At 35.8% G+C, this 19,296-nt stretch overlaps 1 protein-coding gene across 8 annotated transcripts in view; it reads right to left on the bottom strand.

Moving 5' to 3' along the window:
- Positions 1–19,296, bottom strand: part of PPFIA2 (PPFI scaffold protein A2) — a 500,869-nt gene that overhangs the window by 341,795 nt on the left and 139,778 nt on the right. For 2 of the 8 annotated variants that reach the window (XM_088836835.1, XM_088836834.1), the window contains exon 1: positions 9,147–9,227. The exons of the other annotated variants lie outside the window; for them this stretch is intronic. In XM_088836835.1, coding sequence (XP_088692961.1) covers positions 9,147–9,227 — 81 coding nt within the window. Of the gene's footprint in view, positions 1–9,146; positions 9,228–19,296 lie in introns of those variants that run through there. 8 annotated transcript variants of the gene reach the window in all.

Here is a 19,296-nt window from a genome sequence, read left to right on the forward strand (position 1 = left end):
TTTGGCCACATTTGCCAATATTTATTCCCATTCCAATTTCCATTTAGGGAAATTAACAAGAAACTCATTTATTAAGACTGATCCGAAACTATGCTTCCAATCCTGGCTCAATTCTCTGTTCTACTTGATGTCTACTATCTCAGGCTCAGCCATCTTCCTATCTCTTGATCCATTTTCACTTTGTTCACTTTACCTCTTAGAAGACGAAGCATTCTTCCTTCCAAGGCCAATGTTGCAGTTCTTCCTTTACCCTCACCTTTCTTGATTTCCTTAGTTTTCTCTACCCTCTGTCGATATATATGTACACGGTCAAAGGAACTGCATAGTTTCTTTCTTGTTTTGCAAAATAGTTTTTGCTTTAAAAAAGAGGAGAAGTTGAATGTTTAGGATATAGTAAAACAAAGTCATTGCTCTTTTCAGAATACGATGCTAGCTCAAGAATGAGACTATTTATGAAAGTCTCTTAGAAGAAGTATTTTTTTCTTCATGATCACCATCATCCTAAGGTTGTACTGAATAAGTACATGAAATTACATAAATTATAATAGTAATATCTATATAAACAACCTCAGCTATGTAGGTGATACCACTATAATGGCAGAAAGTGAAGAGGAACTAAACAGTCTCTTGTGGAAGGTGAAAGCGGAGAATAAAAAAGCTGACTTAAAACTTAACATTCAAAAAGTGAAGATCATGGCATCCAGTCCTATCACGTCTGGCAAATAGATGGGGGAAAAGTGGAAACAGTAATAGATTTCATTTTCTTGGGCTCCAAAATCACTGCAGATGGTGACTTCAACCACTAAATTAAAAGACGCTTGCTCCTTGGAAGAAAAGCTATGACAAACCTAGACAGTTTATTAAAAAGCAGAGACATCACTTTGCTGACAAAGATCTGTAATGTCAAAGCTATGATTTTTCCAGTAGTCATGTATGGATGTTCTTGAAAGTGAAAGTCACTCAGTTGTGTCTGACTCTTTGTGGCACCAGTGAGAATTGGACCATAAAGAAGTCTGAGTGCTGAAGAATTGATGCTTTTGAACTGTGGTACTCGAGAAGACTCTTGAGAGTTCCATGGACTGCAAGGAAATCAAACCAGTCCATCCTAAAGGAGATCAACCCTGAATGTTATTGGAAGGACTGGTGCTGAAGCTGAAGTTCCAATACTTTGGCCACATGATGTGAAGAGCTGATTCACTGGAAAAGACCCTGAAGCTGGGAAAGATTGAGGGCAGGAGGAGAAGGGGACGACAGAGGATGAGTGGTTGGATGGCATCACCAACTCAACGGACATGAGTTTGAGTAAACTCTGGGAGACACTGAAGTTCAGGGAAGCCTGGCGTGCTGCAGTTCATGGGGACACGACTTAGTGACTGAACAACAACAATGTATAAATCTTAACATCAAAGTATTTTCAGAGAAACAAACAATGTGCTATTATTATTTTTGGATAATTTTCCACAAGGCTACTCTTTAAGAGTTTTGAGCATAGACATCTGGTGTTTTGCTCATTATCACTAAAGTTTGGCATAATGGGGATGTAGAACAAGGTGTGTCAAATGATTTTACAAACTAATATATAGAATTAATTTTAGGTACTCTTCAATTTACACACAAATTCATTCATTCAGAAAGCACATACCATCTATAGGATAAGCATCAGGCTAGGTGTCAATAAACAAATACGGGTAGTTAAGTACAATAAATTTTATGCTTTTCTGGAGTTCAGGGGAAAATAGTCAATGGCGGGATCGCGGTGGGGGATGCCGGAGGGGGCTAAAAGGAAGTGTTAGTTTCAAAAATGTATTTACAAAATAATGCAAAGACACACACAAAGAGGCAGGAGCATCTAAATTAGATTCAGAGGTGATATTCAAGGAGAGGTAATTAGGAATAAGCTTTCAAACTGTATTTGCAAAATAAACCAAGCACACACACTCCAACTGACAGTAATTCTGGGAAGTCAATAGGTTCAAGGATTTCATGCCCAGCCCCACACTCCTCCCCCATTCTCCTCATTCTCTGCCAAGGTCATTTCATCCACTTCCAGTTTCCCCTACCCTGTAAACAGACCACTCCCACATTTACGTCTCCTCTTCAGACAGACCTCTCTCCTGAGAGCCAAACCCACGTTTCCAACAGTCTACTCAATCTGCCCAGAACCAAACTCAATACATTGCTTTTTAAAGCTGCTCTTCCTCTATATTTCTCTCTCCCTCAATAGAAACTTCGGAGGTAATTTTGCCTCTTACTGTCTTGTATCCTACATTCAGTATGTTAATGAATTTTTAAAATCTATCTCTTAATGACTTTTCCCTCGTCCTTAACATCTCTTAGTTCATACTCTTGCCACCTCTAGTGTGTTTTGCAGACCCCACCTTTGGCTCCTGATGCTGTTGTGACTGCAGCTGACTGACCTCTTACTAAGTAGCAGGCACCATGCTCCATGCCTTAAATACTTTATTTTAAGTTCACCCTGATTAATATCCCTACTGCCAATTTCCATACCCTTCAGTCAATAATTGAGAACTTAAGTTATTGTAGCTAAGTATATAAGTGAAATACATTTGGGGACCTCACGCTGGGAATTTTACCACCACTTGTATATTCCTATGGGGAAGTCTCCTTTGGCCACTTCATGCGAAGAGTTGACTCACTGGAAAAGACTCTGATGCTGGGAAGGATTGGGGGCGGGAAGACAAGGGGACGACCGAGAATCAGATGGCTGGATGGCATTATCGACTCTGTGGACATGAGTTTGAGTGAAATCCGGGAGTTGGTGATGGACAGGGAGGCCTGGCGTGCTGTGATTCATGGGGTCGTGAAGAGTCGGACACGACTGAGCAACTGAACTGAACTGAACTGAACTGATGGGGAAGTCATTCTAGATGAGGATACATTCTTTTCAGTGTGTAATTCAGTTCAACACCTAATTACTAATTACAGTTGTGTGCTGCACAAGGTCTTGGTGTTAGTGATTCAACAAAGAAAGAAAAAGAGGACACAAGGGCCTGTCCTCACAGAACAGATAGCCTAGCCAACATCCATTAAGCAGAGACCTCTACAGGTGGAAGAGATATGATTGCCTATGGGAAGCCCAGGAGCTATTCATTGTTTTTGTCTTTTTAATGTATTTATTTTAATTGGAAGCTAATTACTTTACATTATTGTATTGGTTTTGCCATACATTGACATGAATCTGCCCCAGGTGTACATGTGTTCCCCATCTTGAACCTCCCTCCCACCTCCCTCCCCATCCCATCCCTCTGGTTCACCCCAGTATTCATTGTTTTCTATGGTTGGTCTCACTAACGTAAAGAGCATTCTTGTATAAGCAAAGGTGTGTATTAAGTGAATACTTCCCCCCTTGATTTCCCTTTTTACCTTTCAGCACAATTTGATTGGCAATTTGATTACTATAAAAACATATTTTTAACTAGAAGGAAACTGTCAATAAGGATTAAATGAGGAGATGTAACTAAACAAGATTCCCAAGTTTAAAAACTCAGTGAGTCTGCAATACAATGTTTTGAAGAAGTAGACCTAAATGTCTATAAGTTTTTGAATTAATAGATCAACAGAGGAAAGACTCTGATGCTGGGAGGGATTGGGGGCAGGAGGGGAAGCGGGTGACAGAGAATGAGATGGCTGGATGGCAATTTTGCTGTTGTATTTAATCATCAACAATTTCAGCAGAAGAACATAGGGGAAAGAGTATGGAATTTTGGGTTCAATAACTCTGGATTCAGACATATATCTTATATTATTAACAACTACTTAAGTACATTTTTGAGCACCAGTTTTTTCTACCTTTAAAGTGGGGAAATCATAATTCCTCTAGTTTTGTTATTTTTACTTTGGAAAGCCACTGAATAGTTTTTGCTGTCCCATCAACCAGCCAAGGCACAATCCAGTATTCCAACTAAACAGTTAATTGAAGCCTATCATTTCTCATTAAAAATTATTGAATCCTAAGTTCAAGTTCCTAAGGATCTGGATTTGACATTCAAACCTACCTTTATGTTCTTGAGTTTGGACACTGACTTTTAGCCATTTCCTGTCTCCAGCTTATGTTTTAGTTATATTAAAGTCTGCCTTTCCCACACACCAAGAAGTACATTTAAATTTGTCAGTCTACTTGCTTGAAAGACTTCTTGTATTGTCTCTACCATTCGTAATCATAATCATGACTGCATATAATTGGATGACAGAGAAAAAGCTCAGTTCTCTCATTGAGCTGGGGAAGTCTGCCTATATTACTCTATAACCCTAGAGCCAAAGGGTCTGTCTTATTTCTATTGGGCTACTTTGCTTTCATTTCTTTAATTAAATACATAACGTATTCCAAGCATACTGATAGATATATTCAGTGCATTTTTTAAAACTATCAACAGTAAGAAATTAATATAATGTGCTTCAAATAATATAAGAGTAACAGTGGATTCCCAGGTATAAAAAAAAAATGATAGAATATGAAAAAATCTGTTTTTTTCCCCTGAAAAGCCAGAATTACCTCAACCTCATCTGATCACAAAGATATGGTGCCCCACGTTAATTATCAGTAATATCTTTTGAGTGAAATTCTTCATGCAATCGAGATTTCCAATTTGCCTATTAATCTTCTACATATTTCAAGTAATAGTATCTGCTTAATGAAAAATTATACATTAAACAATGTTAAAGTTCTTTTGATAAAGTATAAAAAGCCTCAAATACTAAGGAATTATAAATAGGTATAAAGAAAAAAATCTCAAAAATGTTTTGTCTAGCTATAAAAGAAATCTATTACAAAAACAATGAAATTAAAACTTTTCTGAGACCCATAATGTAACTGTTCTTTGTTTTGAAGAACCCAATGGTGGTACTCAAAGGCTTAGTTTTAAATACATCTACTTTTAAATATCTTTAGCTACTTCTCTAATACTATATATGTCTCAACAAATGCATATATAGTTTAAAAAAAATTATAGTTTTTGTGTTGAATTTTCAAAGTTTAATCATTTACTTTCCAATAAGCCCCACTTATTATACAGGGATAATAACTATATCCATTTGCTAGGGATGCAGATTAATAAAATGTTCTCAGTGATTAAAACAAAGCATATTAAGTACTCCTGTAGTGATATAAACAGGCAAATGATCAAAGAAAATGTGCTTAATACATCATGAATAAATCAGGTGAATAAGTGAAGCCTTCATGGGGAGGTAGCATTTAAAATTAGTCTTTAAATAAAAAGAACTTTTCAATAGACAGGTTCAGTGAAGAGGCAAAGAACAGAAGCATACAATTTTCTGGGAAAGCAAGTCAAGAAAGCAGTATGTTGCATGAGCTCCAGATCAGGAAGAACTTCTTTATAACAAACTAAAGAAATGAATTTTACTCTTTAAGGACAGGGGACACATAAAGTATTCTAAACATGGAAATGGCACATTAATATGTTTCCATGCTTTCTGACAAAGTGTCTTTCTCTTGTTTTCAGTGGGTACCAGCGGGCAACAGAGTCAAATACTTTCACACATTCTTGGCAGTAAATATTATAAATGTTAGGATTACATGGCAAAGAAATATAACTTAAGCAGAAATAATTGCTCTGTGGGTTCAATAGATCAAAACTGGTCCCATCAGAAATTAACTCCTTTGGTTTGAGGAAGTGGTTTGCACACCACTTTTGCTTTGTTTTTGAAAGGAGTGTGCCATTTGTTACTTGCTGTGCCTGAAAGCTTGCATAGAGTTCCAATGAATAAAACGGGTAAATGTAGAATAAGGAAGCATGAACTGAAGAAGCTCAACTATCTAGTCAAGGCTATGTTTTTTCCCGTGGTCATGTATGGATGTGAGAGTTGGACTGTGAAGAAAGCTGATGGCCGAAGAATTGATGCTTTTGAACTGTGGTGTTGGAGAAGACTCTTGAGAGTCCCTTGTACTGCAAGGAGATCCAACCAGTCCATTCTAAAGGAGATCAGTCCTGGGTGTTCATTGGAAGGACTGATGCTAAAGCTGAAACTGCAATACTTTGGCCACCTCATGCGACAAGTTGACTCACTGGAAAAGACTCTGATGCTGGGAAAGGTTGGGGGCGGGAGGAGAAGGGGACGACCGAGAATGATATGGCTGGATGGCATCACCGACTCTGTGGACATGAGTTTGAGTGAACTCCGGGAGCTGGTGATGGACAGGGAGGCCTGGCGTGCTGTGATTCATGGGGTCGCGGAGAGTCGGACACGACTGAGCGACTGAACTGAACTGAACTGAAGAAGATCAAAAGAATGTATTCCTCCTCCCTACTGTCTCTAGCAACTACTGACAAGCACCCCTCAACTCTTAGGATTCTGCAGACAGTGTGAAAACCTCTAGATGAAGATACTTAATTTTTTAGGAAATGACAGGGTAGCTTGGTGGTCATCAATACTTCTGGAAGAATTTACACAGTATGTCATGGTTAGCTTTTCTAGAGATTTAGTAAAATATAGTAAATAGTTTTACTTGCAGAAATAGAGCTAAATATGAAATGATGTTAGGACATCATCTTTTATGGACATTAAATTAAAAAGAATTTATTGCATTCATATATATAATTTAATTTTGTTTTAAAGTAGGTTTCCCATTTGTACATATTTGAGGACCATAAACTGACAGCTTTAATCCATTCAAATATTATAATTAATTTTAAATTTTGTCAATCAAATATCATTCTAGACAACTATATTCTAGAACTTGAATTTTTCGAGGCAAGTTACTCATTAAATATATAGTGCAAATTGGGTGTTGGCATCATTCAGGGTGCAGGGACCTCTGAATGAAAAATGCAGATTCAAGTATTTTCATAGTATATAGAAGTGAGATCTCACTTATAAGGAAATTAATTTAAATTAAGTGTTAGTCTATACAAGATAGTATTTGCACATGTGAATAGAAGTATAAATGTATCTGGCTAAATTAAAATGCAATGAAAAATATAGGCTTGTAATTAGAATATTCTTCAGCTTCTTATTTGTTGTCTTTTTACCTTTAAACAGTTCAGGTCAAATATGTTCTAAGTCTTACTTTTAAAAATTGATATTGTACAATTTCAGCAATAAATGACAGGATAGTTTAAACATTTGATGAGAAGAAGGAACTGAAATTCAATATTATTCATGCTAAGCTATCTTAAATGTTTTTGCATATGTTAACTCTTGTGCTAGAATAATTTTAAGAAGGTAAGCATTAAAATCTCAATTCCTTGATGCAGAATCATTTCAGAAATGCATTTACGCCATTCCATAATGAGAACCACTTTCAAAAATTTAACTAATCATTTCCACAAGATACACTTTTGACAAATGCCCTGTTATTTTACAGCGTCTCATTTCTCATGACAGTTCTACAATCAAAAGTACATCACCTTAAAATAGGCTAATGTATATGTAAATAAGAAAGATAATCATGTATGATTCAGTCCCTTGAAAATAACAGCAAAGAGGTAACTTTTATAAGCCAGTTATCATGCTTTAAAAACCATCCTTCTCTTCCACCAAAAGCAGAAACAAACAATAGAAACAAAAAGTTAAACACACAATGCCTGTTACCACCAAATGTCAGGATCAAATACCTTTTTGTGATTTTTAAAATGTAGCAAAATAGAGCTCATATTTGTCAACATTTCTATTTTATCTGAAATCTTAGTGCTTTTTACATGAATTGTTATAACAACAGCAAAAAAAAAAAAAAAATGAGTGGTTAAAAATCATTCCAGTGTGTTTTCAAAGAAAATCACCTGTCAGGAAATGTGTCAGCAAGACCTGCTGAAAGAATTGTAAAAAGCCTGTCATGACTGAGCATATGGAATTTACTGACCCTTAAGCTTTAAGAGACTGAAGCAGAATACCCAATGTCAAAAACTGCCCCTAAGAGGCAGCTACAGGATATTGTAAGGAGTGTTTATATCTCAGTGTATGGAGAAGAAAAAAGTAATAATTCTGTACAAGAGCCCCAGGGCAGTTGCATTTTGAATCACTGCCACAATAAGCTGATTGCCACTGGGAAGCAAAAATACTCTGTAACAGCACAGACTTGCACTATCAGTAGACATCAGTGTAAAGCAGGAGAGGCAACAGGATTAAAAATAGAAGTATAAGAAGGAGGGGAGAGAGAGAGTAATTATATCTACTGCTCTAGTGTGCAAGGGCAAGAGATTTTAATAAATCATCTGTGCATTTATTCAGAGCTCCCTTTTAGAAGACATATTATCTCTACTACATTAATTCTCTAGGTCTTTGCATTTATTTTTTAGTACATTATAACTCTATAGCTAAAATAATTAAATGCTAGGCTGTTCATATTCCCATAGTGTAAAACATACAGAGAAGAGTTTCATTCCCCCTTTTAATCTAATGATGATATGATAGAACTACAAAGTAAACCTTAGTACTGAAAAATGCAATTTGAGGATAAAAATGAGGTAGAATATGATTTACTTTAGACTTAACCATTTTCTAGACTGATGACTGATTTATTCAAAGGCAACTGAAAGTCAGTAACAGCTTTGTAACACACATTTACATTTATATTGTAAATCATTTTGACTTTTTGATAACACAGAAAATCTTCCATCTTAATGAGTTTCTACTTTATCTCAAATAGAAAAAGCATACTAAAGATGACACTTAAGCTACTGTATTATTGATTAATTGTATATTGCACTCATAAAAGTAAATAACAAGTCATGTTAAGCTACGTATAAGAAATACAAATTTTTTCTAAGTCTACAGAACATAGTTTGCAAAGTTCCATAAAATGTCTTTTAATTCTGTTTTCTCTGTAATACATCAGGGAAGTAACTTAATAATTTTCACCATATTTTATCCATAAAGAACAATTTCAGGAGACTATCTCATAAACCCTGTAAATATGATAATATAGCAGATTTAAAAATCCTTGTGAAAATTAGTTCACTATTATTTGGCTTGAATTCACAGAGAATCGTAATGCTATCTCATTTCCATATCAAAAAACCTGGATTAAAAGGACATGCACATTTTCCCCATCTTATATCCTCTTTAATACTTTCATACTTTGCAGTTTTCCTTCCCTTATTTTTCTCTTTATTAAAAGTTGGACTATGGATTAACTCCCTAGGTAGTGAAGCCATTTAAAGCACACTTACTTGAAAAGTATAAAACCGGGTCCCATTAGGAGGATGCACTTTAGGGGAGCCAGAAACGTTGTTCATATCCGAGAAGATCATTTCTGATCAGAGAGACAATATAATCCACAAGGAGCTACAGATGCAGAGCAGAGAGCTTAGCGTACAGATAAATCCGTGCATGCATTGAGGGAGGCTAGAGTGTAAAATGAAACCTGCCCCATCCTTCTTAGATACACAGTGATAGCATTTTGAATCTTTCTTCTACGTTTGAAATCTAAGCTGAAAGGTCATCAGCTACTGACCTTTTGTGCAGCTAGTTCTTTAGAACATACAGTGTTTTTTTAGAAAAAAATTAAAACACCGAAGCAAAAAAGCAAGAACCAACAATAAATGGAGCTTGTGCAGAATCTGGCAGTGCTGTGGACCTGCCCATCTGTTCTCAGTGATAATCACCTCCCTCCACCACAGTCTAGCGAAGTGATTATGCTAAATATCCTGGTTAACCAATAACATACAGTTTCAATTCAGGGAAACATGCATGGTGTAATTCTGAGGACCTCTCCTGACTAACCTGAAGAGTGTTTCTTTCCTACACCATTTAAAGATATATCTAGTAACAAAGCATAGTTTCATCATGATTATTTCTGTACCTTTCTAAATCTCTTTGTTACTCCGGTATTTTCAACATGATTTTAAATGTTAAAGCCTTTAAAAAAAACAGCTCTTTTAAAATTGTATAAATTGTATAGATCAAATCATATTGTAGCTGGCTAAGACTTTCTGGGGCAAGGCATATAATTCAGTAATGCTGTATAATCTAGGCATATTATCAAATGTATCAATTATTTTTAATTTTCTGCTTTTAAATAACATCATGAATATGAATGTATCACTGCTTTCTTATTTCCCTCACCTTAATTCAAAAAATGATTTCACAATAAATGCTTTACAAAGTATCATACATTTATTCTAAATAATTACAACTTTATATCATACATGTAGAAAATAATTAAAAACATACTTTAGATACATGAAAATTTTGACCCAAACTGTCAAAATATTGATTATAAATATGTAGATTGTGTTGTGATGCACGTCCATTTTTCTATGTCTTTTTACACAAATTGTTCAGTCTGTCTAAAGGATCATATTCAGATGACTTTACACTTTTCAAAGGTAAAAATAAATGTTCCATTTACACATGGTTCAAAGGTGGAGACTTCAGGAGGACAGAGATTAAAAGGAACCAAAAAAGATGTCTTTAGAAATGTATCTAAGATGACATAGTTATTCACAACCAACAACCAGGAACTAACTGTTCTGAACTTGAAGACTATAAAAGTAATATGTTGGTGATGTGCTCTTACAACTTAAATTACTATTCCTTTTTACTTTTGAATTTCTAGTATAATTCAAATTCATAATATCAAAGAGTAGAAAGTAGAAAGAAATTCTTAATTCCTGGAATTCCTATATTCTGGCAAGTTATGTAGGTAGGTAACTGCTTACTTACCAAGCTACTAAACAAATCAGAAGATAATGTGTTAAATTAATGCTGAATTGGGGGATAACTTCAGATTTATAGAAAAGTTGCAAGGGTAGTACAAAGAGTTTTCGTGTATCCCTCACCTAATTTCTCTGATTGTTACCATCTTACATTACTATGGTATATTTGTTGAAACTAAGAAACCAGTAGAGCGGGATGCTATTGAAACTTTAGACGTGGCTTGGATCTCACTAGTCTTTCCACTAGTGTCCCTTTTCTGACCTGGGTTCCAGGGCCGGGTACCACAGTTATTCGCTTTCTTTATTTTTTGCTGTAGTTTCCTCTGGCCTGTGACAGCTTCTAAGCTCTTCCATATTTTTCATGATCTTGAAGACTGTCAAGAATTTCTGGTCAAGTGCTGTGCAGGGTATCTCTCAATGCTTGGTCTGACGCTTTCCTCAAGATTAGATTAGGTTTACGGGTTTGGGAGAAGCATACTACAGGGGTGAAGTGTCTGTCTCATCACATCATATTATCAGTGAAGTGACCTCACCACATCATGTTAGGCATGAATGATATCCACATTTTACTAGCGATGTTAACGTTAGTCATTTGGTTAAAGGAGTACTTGTCAGGTTTTTCAACTATAAAATTACTCATTCTGTTTGCATACCCTATTTCTTTGGAAGTTATTCGCTCTATTCTTTGGAAGTTGCACACTCTCAAAGAAGAAAGAGGAAGAAGTGAAATTACGCTTTACCTCCCTGAGGAGAGAGTATATACATATATTACACGGAATTCTTCTGTACAGAAGCCTTGCATCTCTCCTTCGATTATTTTTTCAATCATTTATTTATGTAGGCATGAACTCAGGTATATTTATTTCATACTTTGGATTATAATACAATCTATTTGATGCTTAAATTGTCCTAGCATTGGTCACTGGGAAACCCTTCAGGTTGCATCCTGTTTCCCTTTGATATGTTTCCATCTTTTTTTTTTTTAGCACAAATGATTATTTTTAAAAAATGTGTTTTTTTTTTCTAGTGTAAATATTATTTGCTAAGATTACTTTTAGTCTCCTTAACTCTAATTACTACTGCAAGTGTACTTGAAAAGTCATGTTTTCCATTTCCATTTCTATGTTAAGTAGCCATATTATTTCATTCCTCAAATTAACTGCTTTTCCCCTTATGATTTCTTAGCCCACGTGGGATTTGTTCCATTGATGCTTAAATAACTATACACATATACTAGTTTTGGTAATCAGTGATGTATATATATATATATATTTTTTGGTTCTTCCCTTTTAACGATAAATGTTGGGATCATATTTACTCTTAAGCATGGGGTCATGTAACTCATGCTCCCCAAGAGTTCTGAGTGTAAAAATGTCTCAAAAGAGATAAAGAGAAAGATGCATGTGTAAAAAGGCATCAGATGGCATAGAAGTAGAGTGACTGGGAAAGTATGGCTGAAAATATTGCAGGGCGTAAGAAGTAACCCTGCTAGGTGTTTTTTTTTTTTTTTCATATGGAAACATTTGCTCAAGTGAAATTAGTAAAGAGACTTAGTCAATACCCTTTTCCTACAAAATCCAGTGAAATTAGAACATACTTGTCTTTTAAAAATATAAGAAATGTAGAGACATATTCTCTTACTTATAGTTAATTAGTTTTCCAAATAGCTTTCCAGAATGATTGTGGCTTGTCAAAAAATTTCATACTTAGCTTGACTGTTTTCGAATTAAAATAAGACTATTTTAAGTATTAACTTAAAAGTTTAAAAAGTACATGATTGTTCTGTAAAATAAAATTTAATACACTGTTGGTAGCAATCATCAGTTTCCAGGCAATATTAACCATAGGATGGGTAAATATGTCTGTTTCAATTACTACACACAGATCACTCCCTTAAATCTCTCGAGATCTATCTTTCACAAAGAGAAGTAAATTAACAATATTAACTCTAGACGGCTTAATGCCAGCAATCTCAAGAGCTTGAATTTTTACAGAAAAAAAAAACTGAAAATAAAACAGGATAAATAAATTACACTTTTTTTTTTAATGAGTAAAATAAAAGTCTTCAAGCCAGACACTTGTTTTTAATAGACTTACAGAGATGAATCCCAGAAATCATATAATACACCCTTCTGCCTCTGGGAATAATTACTCTTAAGTCTTCTGAAATATAGGTTATCAGTTTGGTTTATAAAAAGTTCAAGAATAGTTTAAAGCTACCATTTCATATCCTGTCAGGAAGATTAAGCACAAACATTTTTATATCCCTTCAACACATTATTTTTTCAACAAATAACATATCCTGCTTCAAGACAAGCAATTCAATATAACTTGTCTTTCATTCACGAATAGGCATTGGATAACACACTCAAACATTTGCTAGAATAAGAATTTGAAGAGTTAAACGGGTACACTGAAAAGGGCTGTTCATTCGCTGTTAGTTTCCAATAAGTGCTCAGGGGGAAATGTCATCCTGGATGAAGAACAGGACAGAGAGAGCAGAAGCAGGAAGAGAACTAAGAAAGATGAGGAGGAGGTGGAGGAGGAAGGGAGAGAGGAGAGATATCAATACGGTTTTCATCATAGCATTATAAGGCAAGAGAGAATTTTGTAGCCCAACATTCAGTTAGAAGTCATGCCAGATGGAGTGAAATTTACAGCCCAGATGGGAACTACGTCCTAGTGAATCCATATGGACAGCATATGGAAGAGAGTCAAGTATATATTGCTCTCTATCTATCATGTATCTATCAAACGTCTATTTATTTATCTAAATATATATTCATAATTATGCATCACTATCCATATCTGTATTGTCTTTATATCATGAGCTTTTCAGGAAATAGCAAAGATGACCCTATACAGATAGCCAAAACTCTAAGGTTACTCCACATCCTGCTTCTGAGTTTTCTATTTTCTGACACTCACAGCACGTTCATTCATTCACTCATTCATTAATTCAACAAATCTTTATTAATGAAAGACAGACGAACTGAGGGGAGATACTCATTTAGTAGCACGTGAGTGAGATGATCGAGCCAACAGGTGTCATCAAGTCTAGCAATGAGAACTTGATTAAAGTATTTCAATTAAAAAAAAAAGTTTCTAATGTCTCAGAGACAGTTTGCCAAGTTCAAGACTTTTTTTTAGCTAATTAATCATTCATTCATTGAGGTTGTCCAAAATAAATCAAGACAATCCCTGGTATCCTTCAAGATTTGTGACCATGTAGACCAAGAAAAAAAAATGAGCATATTGAAATAAAATTTTACAACCTTCCATTTATAACAAAACAAAAATATTAAATTTGACTTTAATCCATATCTTGATAATAGTATGTTGCATTTTCTCACATTATCTCATAAAGTTTTATATATGTCTGCATATATATGTGCATGTATATATGTGAATTATATACATATATACATATACACATGTTTATACACACGTGCATATATGCATATAGACACACATATATGCAAGAATATTGTCTTCAAAATTCAAATTAGAACATTTAAAAATATTATCTTTTTATACTTTTTATTCTCTTTCACTTTAGTTTCTCTTTACCTGAACCACATTTTCCACAAATGTTTACCTGTATTATGATGATAGCCTATGAATACTTTAATTCTTAAATTATAAATATTAATTGTCTGAAATTCAGCATTCAGTTTTGTTTTGTCTTTTAACAGAAAAATATTAGTTGATTAGAACTCTAAATTTTACGTCAGTAATTTCATTACATTACGTTATGTTCTGAAATATATATCATCAATTTGATTTTATAAAAATCACATTAAAGTTTTATAACAGGATGTTATTTCCTAATCTACCACTCTGGATATCAGATGCTCACATAGCTCAAGTTTTTATAATAATACTTGAAAAGATTTCAGAGCTCTGGCTTTATACTTATAAAAAGTTAGCTGAGAAATTGGGTCCATTCTATGGCATGATAACTTCATATATAGTATTATGTGTTGAACCTGAACTTGGATATGTCCTACATGCTCTACTATATAGTACAGTTTTTGCACTAAATTTCACTTTTCCTTAAAAATTGATAAAATTCTTATCCATTCGTGATCAAACACTTTTACTCTGGACAAATTTGTATTCTCTTCTTCACTGTCCAGCTTCCATATATGTTCTCAGATACTATGCACTGAAATTATTGCATCAAGATTCAGAGAATTCTCAATTGCCCATAAAGGGTCTGAATTTTAGTCTTTTTTAATCAGGAAGTACAATGCCTTGTTAAAGTTTGAGATAAAAGAATCTTCCTTAGTGTGCGAAGTTGTGACTTATATGGAACTTATCTTCTGGTCTGTCCTTAACAAGAGCCAGCACCATGAGGACCATAGAGTTGTTGTTTGGTCACCAAGTCGTGTCCGACTCTGTGACCCAATGGACTGTAACTCGCCAGGCTCCTCTGTTCATAGGATTTCCCAGGCAAGAATACTGGAGTGGGTTGTCATTTCCTTCTCCAGGGGACCTTCCCAACCCAGAGATCAAACCCATGTCTCCTGCATTAGCAGGTGGATTCTTTACCACCACTGAGCCACCTGGGAAGCCCGTGTCACAAAATAGGTATCCAATAAATACTTGGGTAATGACTGAAACATTCCCCTATGACTGGTTTGCTTCTCTCTTTTCAAAGATTACATTTTAATAATATCTCATTTTGACTTGTTGACTAGTCTGGACCATTAAAAAAATCTGTTTTCTCATTCTCAGATACAGCTAGTATGTGGTATGTTTAATGTTCCAACTTTGGGCTGAATTCTATCAACTTATACTATTTTATTAAATAATGCTGTATAGTGGTTTAGAAAATATTTAAAAATATATGTTGAGAAACCTCACTTTATACACTTGTATGAATGCACTCACACAAATGTACACATAGATAAATTCATCTCCATGTACACATTCACAGAGCTTGGAGAGAAATATCATATTAAAGAAAATAAACATATACTCCAAGCAAACAAGACAGATATTCTAATGCTTTTTTTATGCAGTTCACTTTACACTAAACATCTTGATTATATCATCCCAGAAGAAACAGATTTAACTGATAGGATTAGAGAAATCATGATGGTAACCAATTCTATGCAAAGACCTTCAGGATGGCATTACCATGATTAGCTTGGAATAATAAGATGATTTAAAAAAAACAGTACTTATATGGATACACATGCCATTCATAATCCCATGTTCAATTAGAAAGACAGCAAGATTACAGGAAAAAGGGCATTATTATGCAAAACTGTGGAATAGACTATCTAAACTTTAGAATATCTTATTTCTAACTCTTTAAATTCTCTACTGCCACAGTTGCCATGGTAGCAAGTACATTATTTTCTTCTTAATTATACTTTTTCCAAGAATTTTCCTTGAAAGCTAAAGCCAATCACTGTCCTGTTTTATTTTCTTTTAAGACCAAGAACAATGGCTCAATAGTTACCATTTACTGAATGATATTATATGTCAGTCATAGTGTGGCCTTTTTCAAAATCTGTTAAAGGAGGCATTTTATTTCTCAGTTATACATAAAGAATACGAATCTTAGAAAAATTATAACTTGTCTAAGGTCACACAGCAGGTAAGTGAGAAAGTCACTTACTTTCAAGTTTCAGTTCAGTTCAGTCACTCAGTCGTGTCCGACTCTTTGCGACCCCATGAATCACAGCGCGCCAGGCCTCCCTGTCCATCACCAACTCCCGGAGTTCACTCAAACTCATGTCCACAGAGTCGGTGATGCCATCCAGCCATCTCATTCTCTGTGGTCCCCTTCTCCTCCCGCCCCCAATATTTCCCAGCATCAGAGTCCAGTGAGTCAACTCGTCGCATGAGGTGGCCAAAGTATTGCAGTTTCAGCTTTAGCATCAGTCCTTCCAGTGAACACCCAGGATTGATCTCCTTTAGAATGGACTGGTTGGATCTCCTTGCAGTCCAAGGGACTCTCAAGAGTCTTCTCCAACACCACAGTTCAAAAGCATCAATCCTTCGGCGATCAGCTTTCTTCACAGTCCAAGTCTCACATCCATACATGACCAAGGGAAAAACCATAGCCTTGACTAGATGGACCTTTGTTGGCAAAGTAATGTCTCTGCTTTTTATTATGCTATCTAGGTTGGTCATAACTTTCTTTCCAAGGAGTAAGCGTCTTTTAATTTCATGCCTGCAATCACCATATGCAGTGATTTTGGAGCCCCCCAAAATAAAGTCTGACACTGTTTCCACTGTTTCCCCATCTATTTCCCATGAAGGGATGGGACTGGATGCCATGATCTTAGTTTTCTGAATGCTGAGCTTTAAGCCAACATTTTCACTATCCTCTTTCACTTTCATCAAGAGGCTTCTTCACTTTCTGCCATAAGGGTGGTGTCATCTGTATATCTGAGGTTATTGATATTTCTCCCGGCAATCTTGATGCCAGCTTGTAAGTCTTCCAGCCCAGCGTTTCTCATTTTGTACTCTGCTTTCAGCTTTATCTGATGGCGAAACCACAATAACTCAAGATTATATGTTGGCATTGCTTATCCACCACTGATTTTAATTCAGTACAGAAATATAAAAAAAGGAATAAAAAACTCTGATTGAATGATTGATTTCATACATCTAAGACTCTCTAGTGATGGGCTATCTGACGAACTACTTAGTTTAATGTTATTAGCTGCTCAGATTTTCCTAATGGATCAGCTGTGGGTTGTGAAAGAAAAGAATCTACAACTTCAAGTCTTTTGACCTGAGCAATTTTTCAAGTGTTTGGTCTGATCCATGCAAGGGCCTTCCCTGATGGTTCAGAAGGTAAAGAACCTGCCTGCAACACACGAGACACAGGTTCGATTCCTTGGTTGGGAAGATACTTGGAGAAAGGAACGGCTACCCACTTGAGTGCTCTTGCCTGGAGAATTCCGTAGACAGAGAAGCCTGTAGGCTACAGTCCATGTGGTTGCAAAGAGCTGGACAACTGAGCAACTAACACTTTCATTGTGGTTTTTTTGGGGGGGTCTTATCCATGGAAGAATGAAATCGCTACCAACTGAGATGAAGAAGACTGCCAGAGAAGCAGGTTTGGGAACAATTCAGTTGTTTAGTTTTGCACATGGTGAGTTTGAGGTTTCTACTAGTTATCTAAATAGGGATTTACAAAGGCACTTGAATATACAAATCTGCATACCAAATAAGCATACAGACTAAAACCAAAAGATTGGAATGAATGCAAATAGAAAAGAAAAGAGGTCAGAGTCGAAGCCCTAGTGCATTCTTTCTATAAGCATATTGGGAGACCAGCAAAGGAGTATGAGCAGAATTAATCAGCAAAGCAGAGGGAAGACCAAAATGATGTGTCTGAAAGACCGCTGATCAACATGAATCCACGAAGTGAGAGTGATCATCTGTATCAGATGCTGGGACCAAGTAAGGTGAAGATTGGCTCTTGGAGTTATTAATAACAAAGCAGAGGTTGGCTTCAGTGGAAGGTTGGAAGAAAAGCTGATTAAAGTAAACTTAACATAAAATGGGAGCAGAGAAATTGGAAACTGTGCAGCAATTTAAAACATATTGCTGCAAAGGGAATTAAAGAAATGGCACATTGGCTGACAAAGAGAAAGGAGAGAAATAAGAACACGTTTTGCTGAGGGAAAGCCTCTAGGAAGATGATGAAAAACTAGCAATCACACTTCTGGGCATACACACCGAGGAAACCAGAATTGAAAAAGACACATGTACTCCAATGTTCATTGCAGCACTGTTTACAATAGCCAGGACATGGAAGCAACCTAGATGTCCATCTGCAGACGAATGGATAAGAAAGCTTTGGTACATATACACAATGGAGTATTTTTCAGCCATCAAAAAGAATGCATTTGAATCAGTTCTAATGAGGTGGATGAAATTGGAACCTATTATACATGGTGAAGTAAGCCAGAAAGAAAAACATCAATACAGTATACTAATGCATATATATGGAATTTAGAAAGATGGTAACCTTAACCCTGTATACGAGGCAGCAAAAGAAACATAGGTGTATAGAACAGTCTTTGGGACTCTGTGGGAGAGGGTGAGGGTGGGATGATTTGGGAGAATGGCATTGAAGCATGTATATTATCATATGTGAAATAAATCACCAGTCCAGGTTCGACGCATGATACAGGATGCTCAGGGCTGGTGCACAGGGATGACCTGGAGGGAGGATATGGGGAGGAGGGAGGTGGGAGTGGGTTCAAGAGGGGAAACACATGTACACCCAGGGCAGATTCATGTCAATGTATGGCAAAACCAACCAATATATTATTGTAAAGTAATTAGCCTCCAATAAAAAAAAAAGAAAAAAAAACCTGATGATGTAGAATGAAAAAAGGCAAACTTCTGCAGTAGGTGAGAGGAGATAGACTCTATTAGAAAAGAGACTAGCTTTAGAGAGGAAGAGGACCCCATCTTTGATAATTTGTGGAAGGCAGAGTACTGAATACCCATTCTGGTAACTGTGGTGATGGGAGGTGGTGCAAGTCTTCAGGGACTTAAGAAGAAAGGTTATCAGCTGAGAGTAGATTGGGGAAGGGTGCTTTGAATGTTGGAGATGTGACAGAATGGTATAAATTAATCATGTAGGAGAGAGAGAATACTAAATACATCCATATTAAAGAAC

The sequence above is a fragment of the Moschus berezovskii genome, chromosome 6, assembly GCF_049115385.1.
Source record: "Moschus berezovskii isolate FMDL1 chromosome 6, NW_MosBer_1.0, whole genome shotgun sequence".
NCBI lineage: Eukaryota > Metazoa > Chordata > Mammalia > Artiodactyla > Moschidae > Moschus > Moschus berezovskii.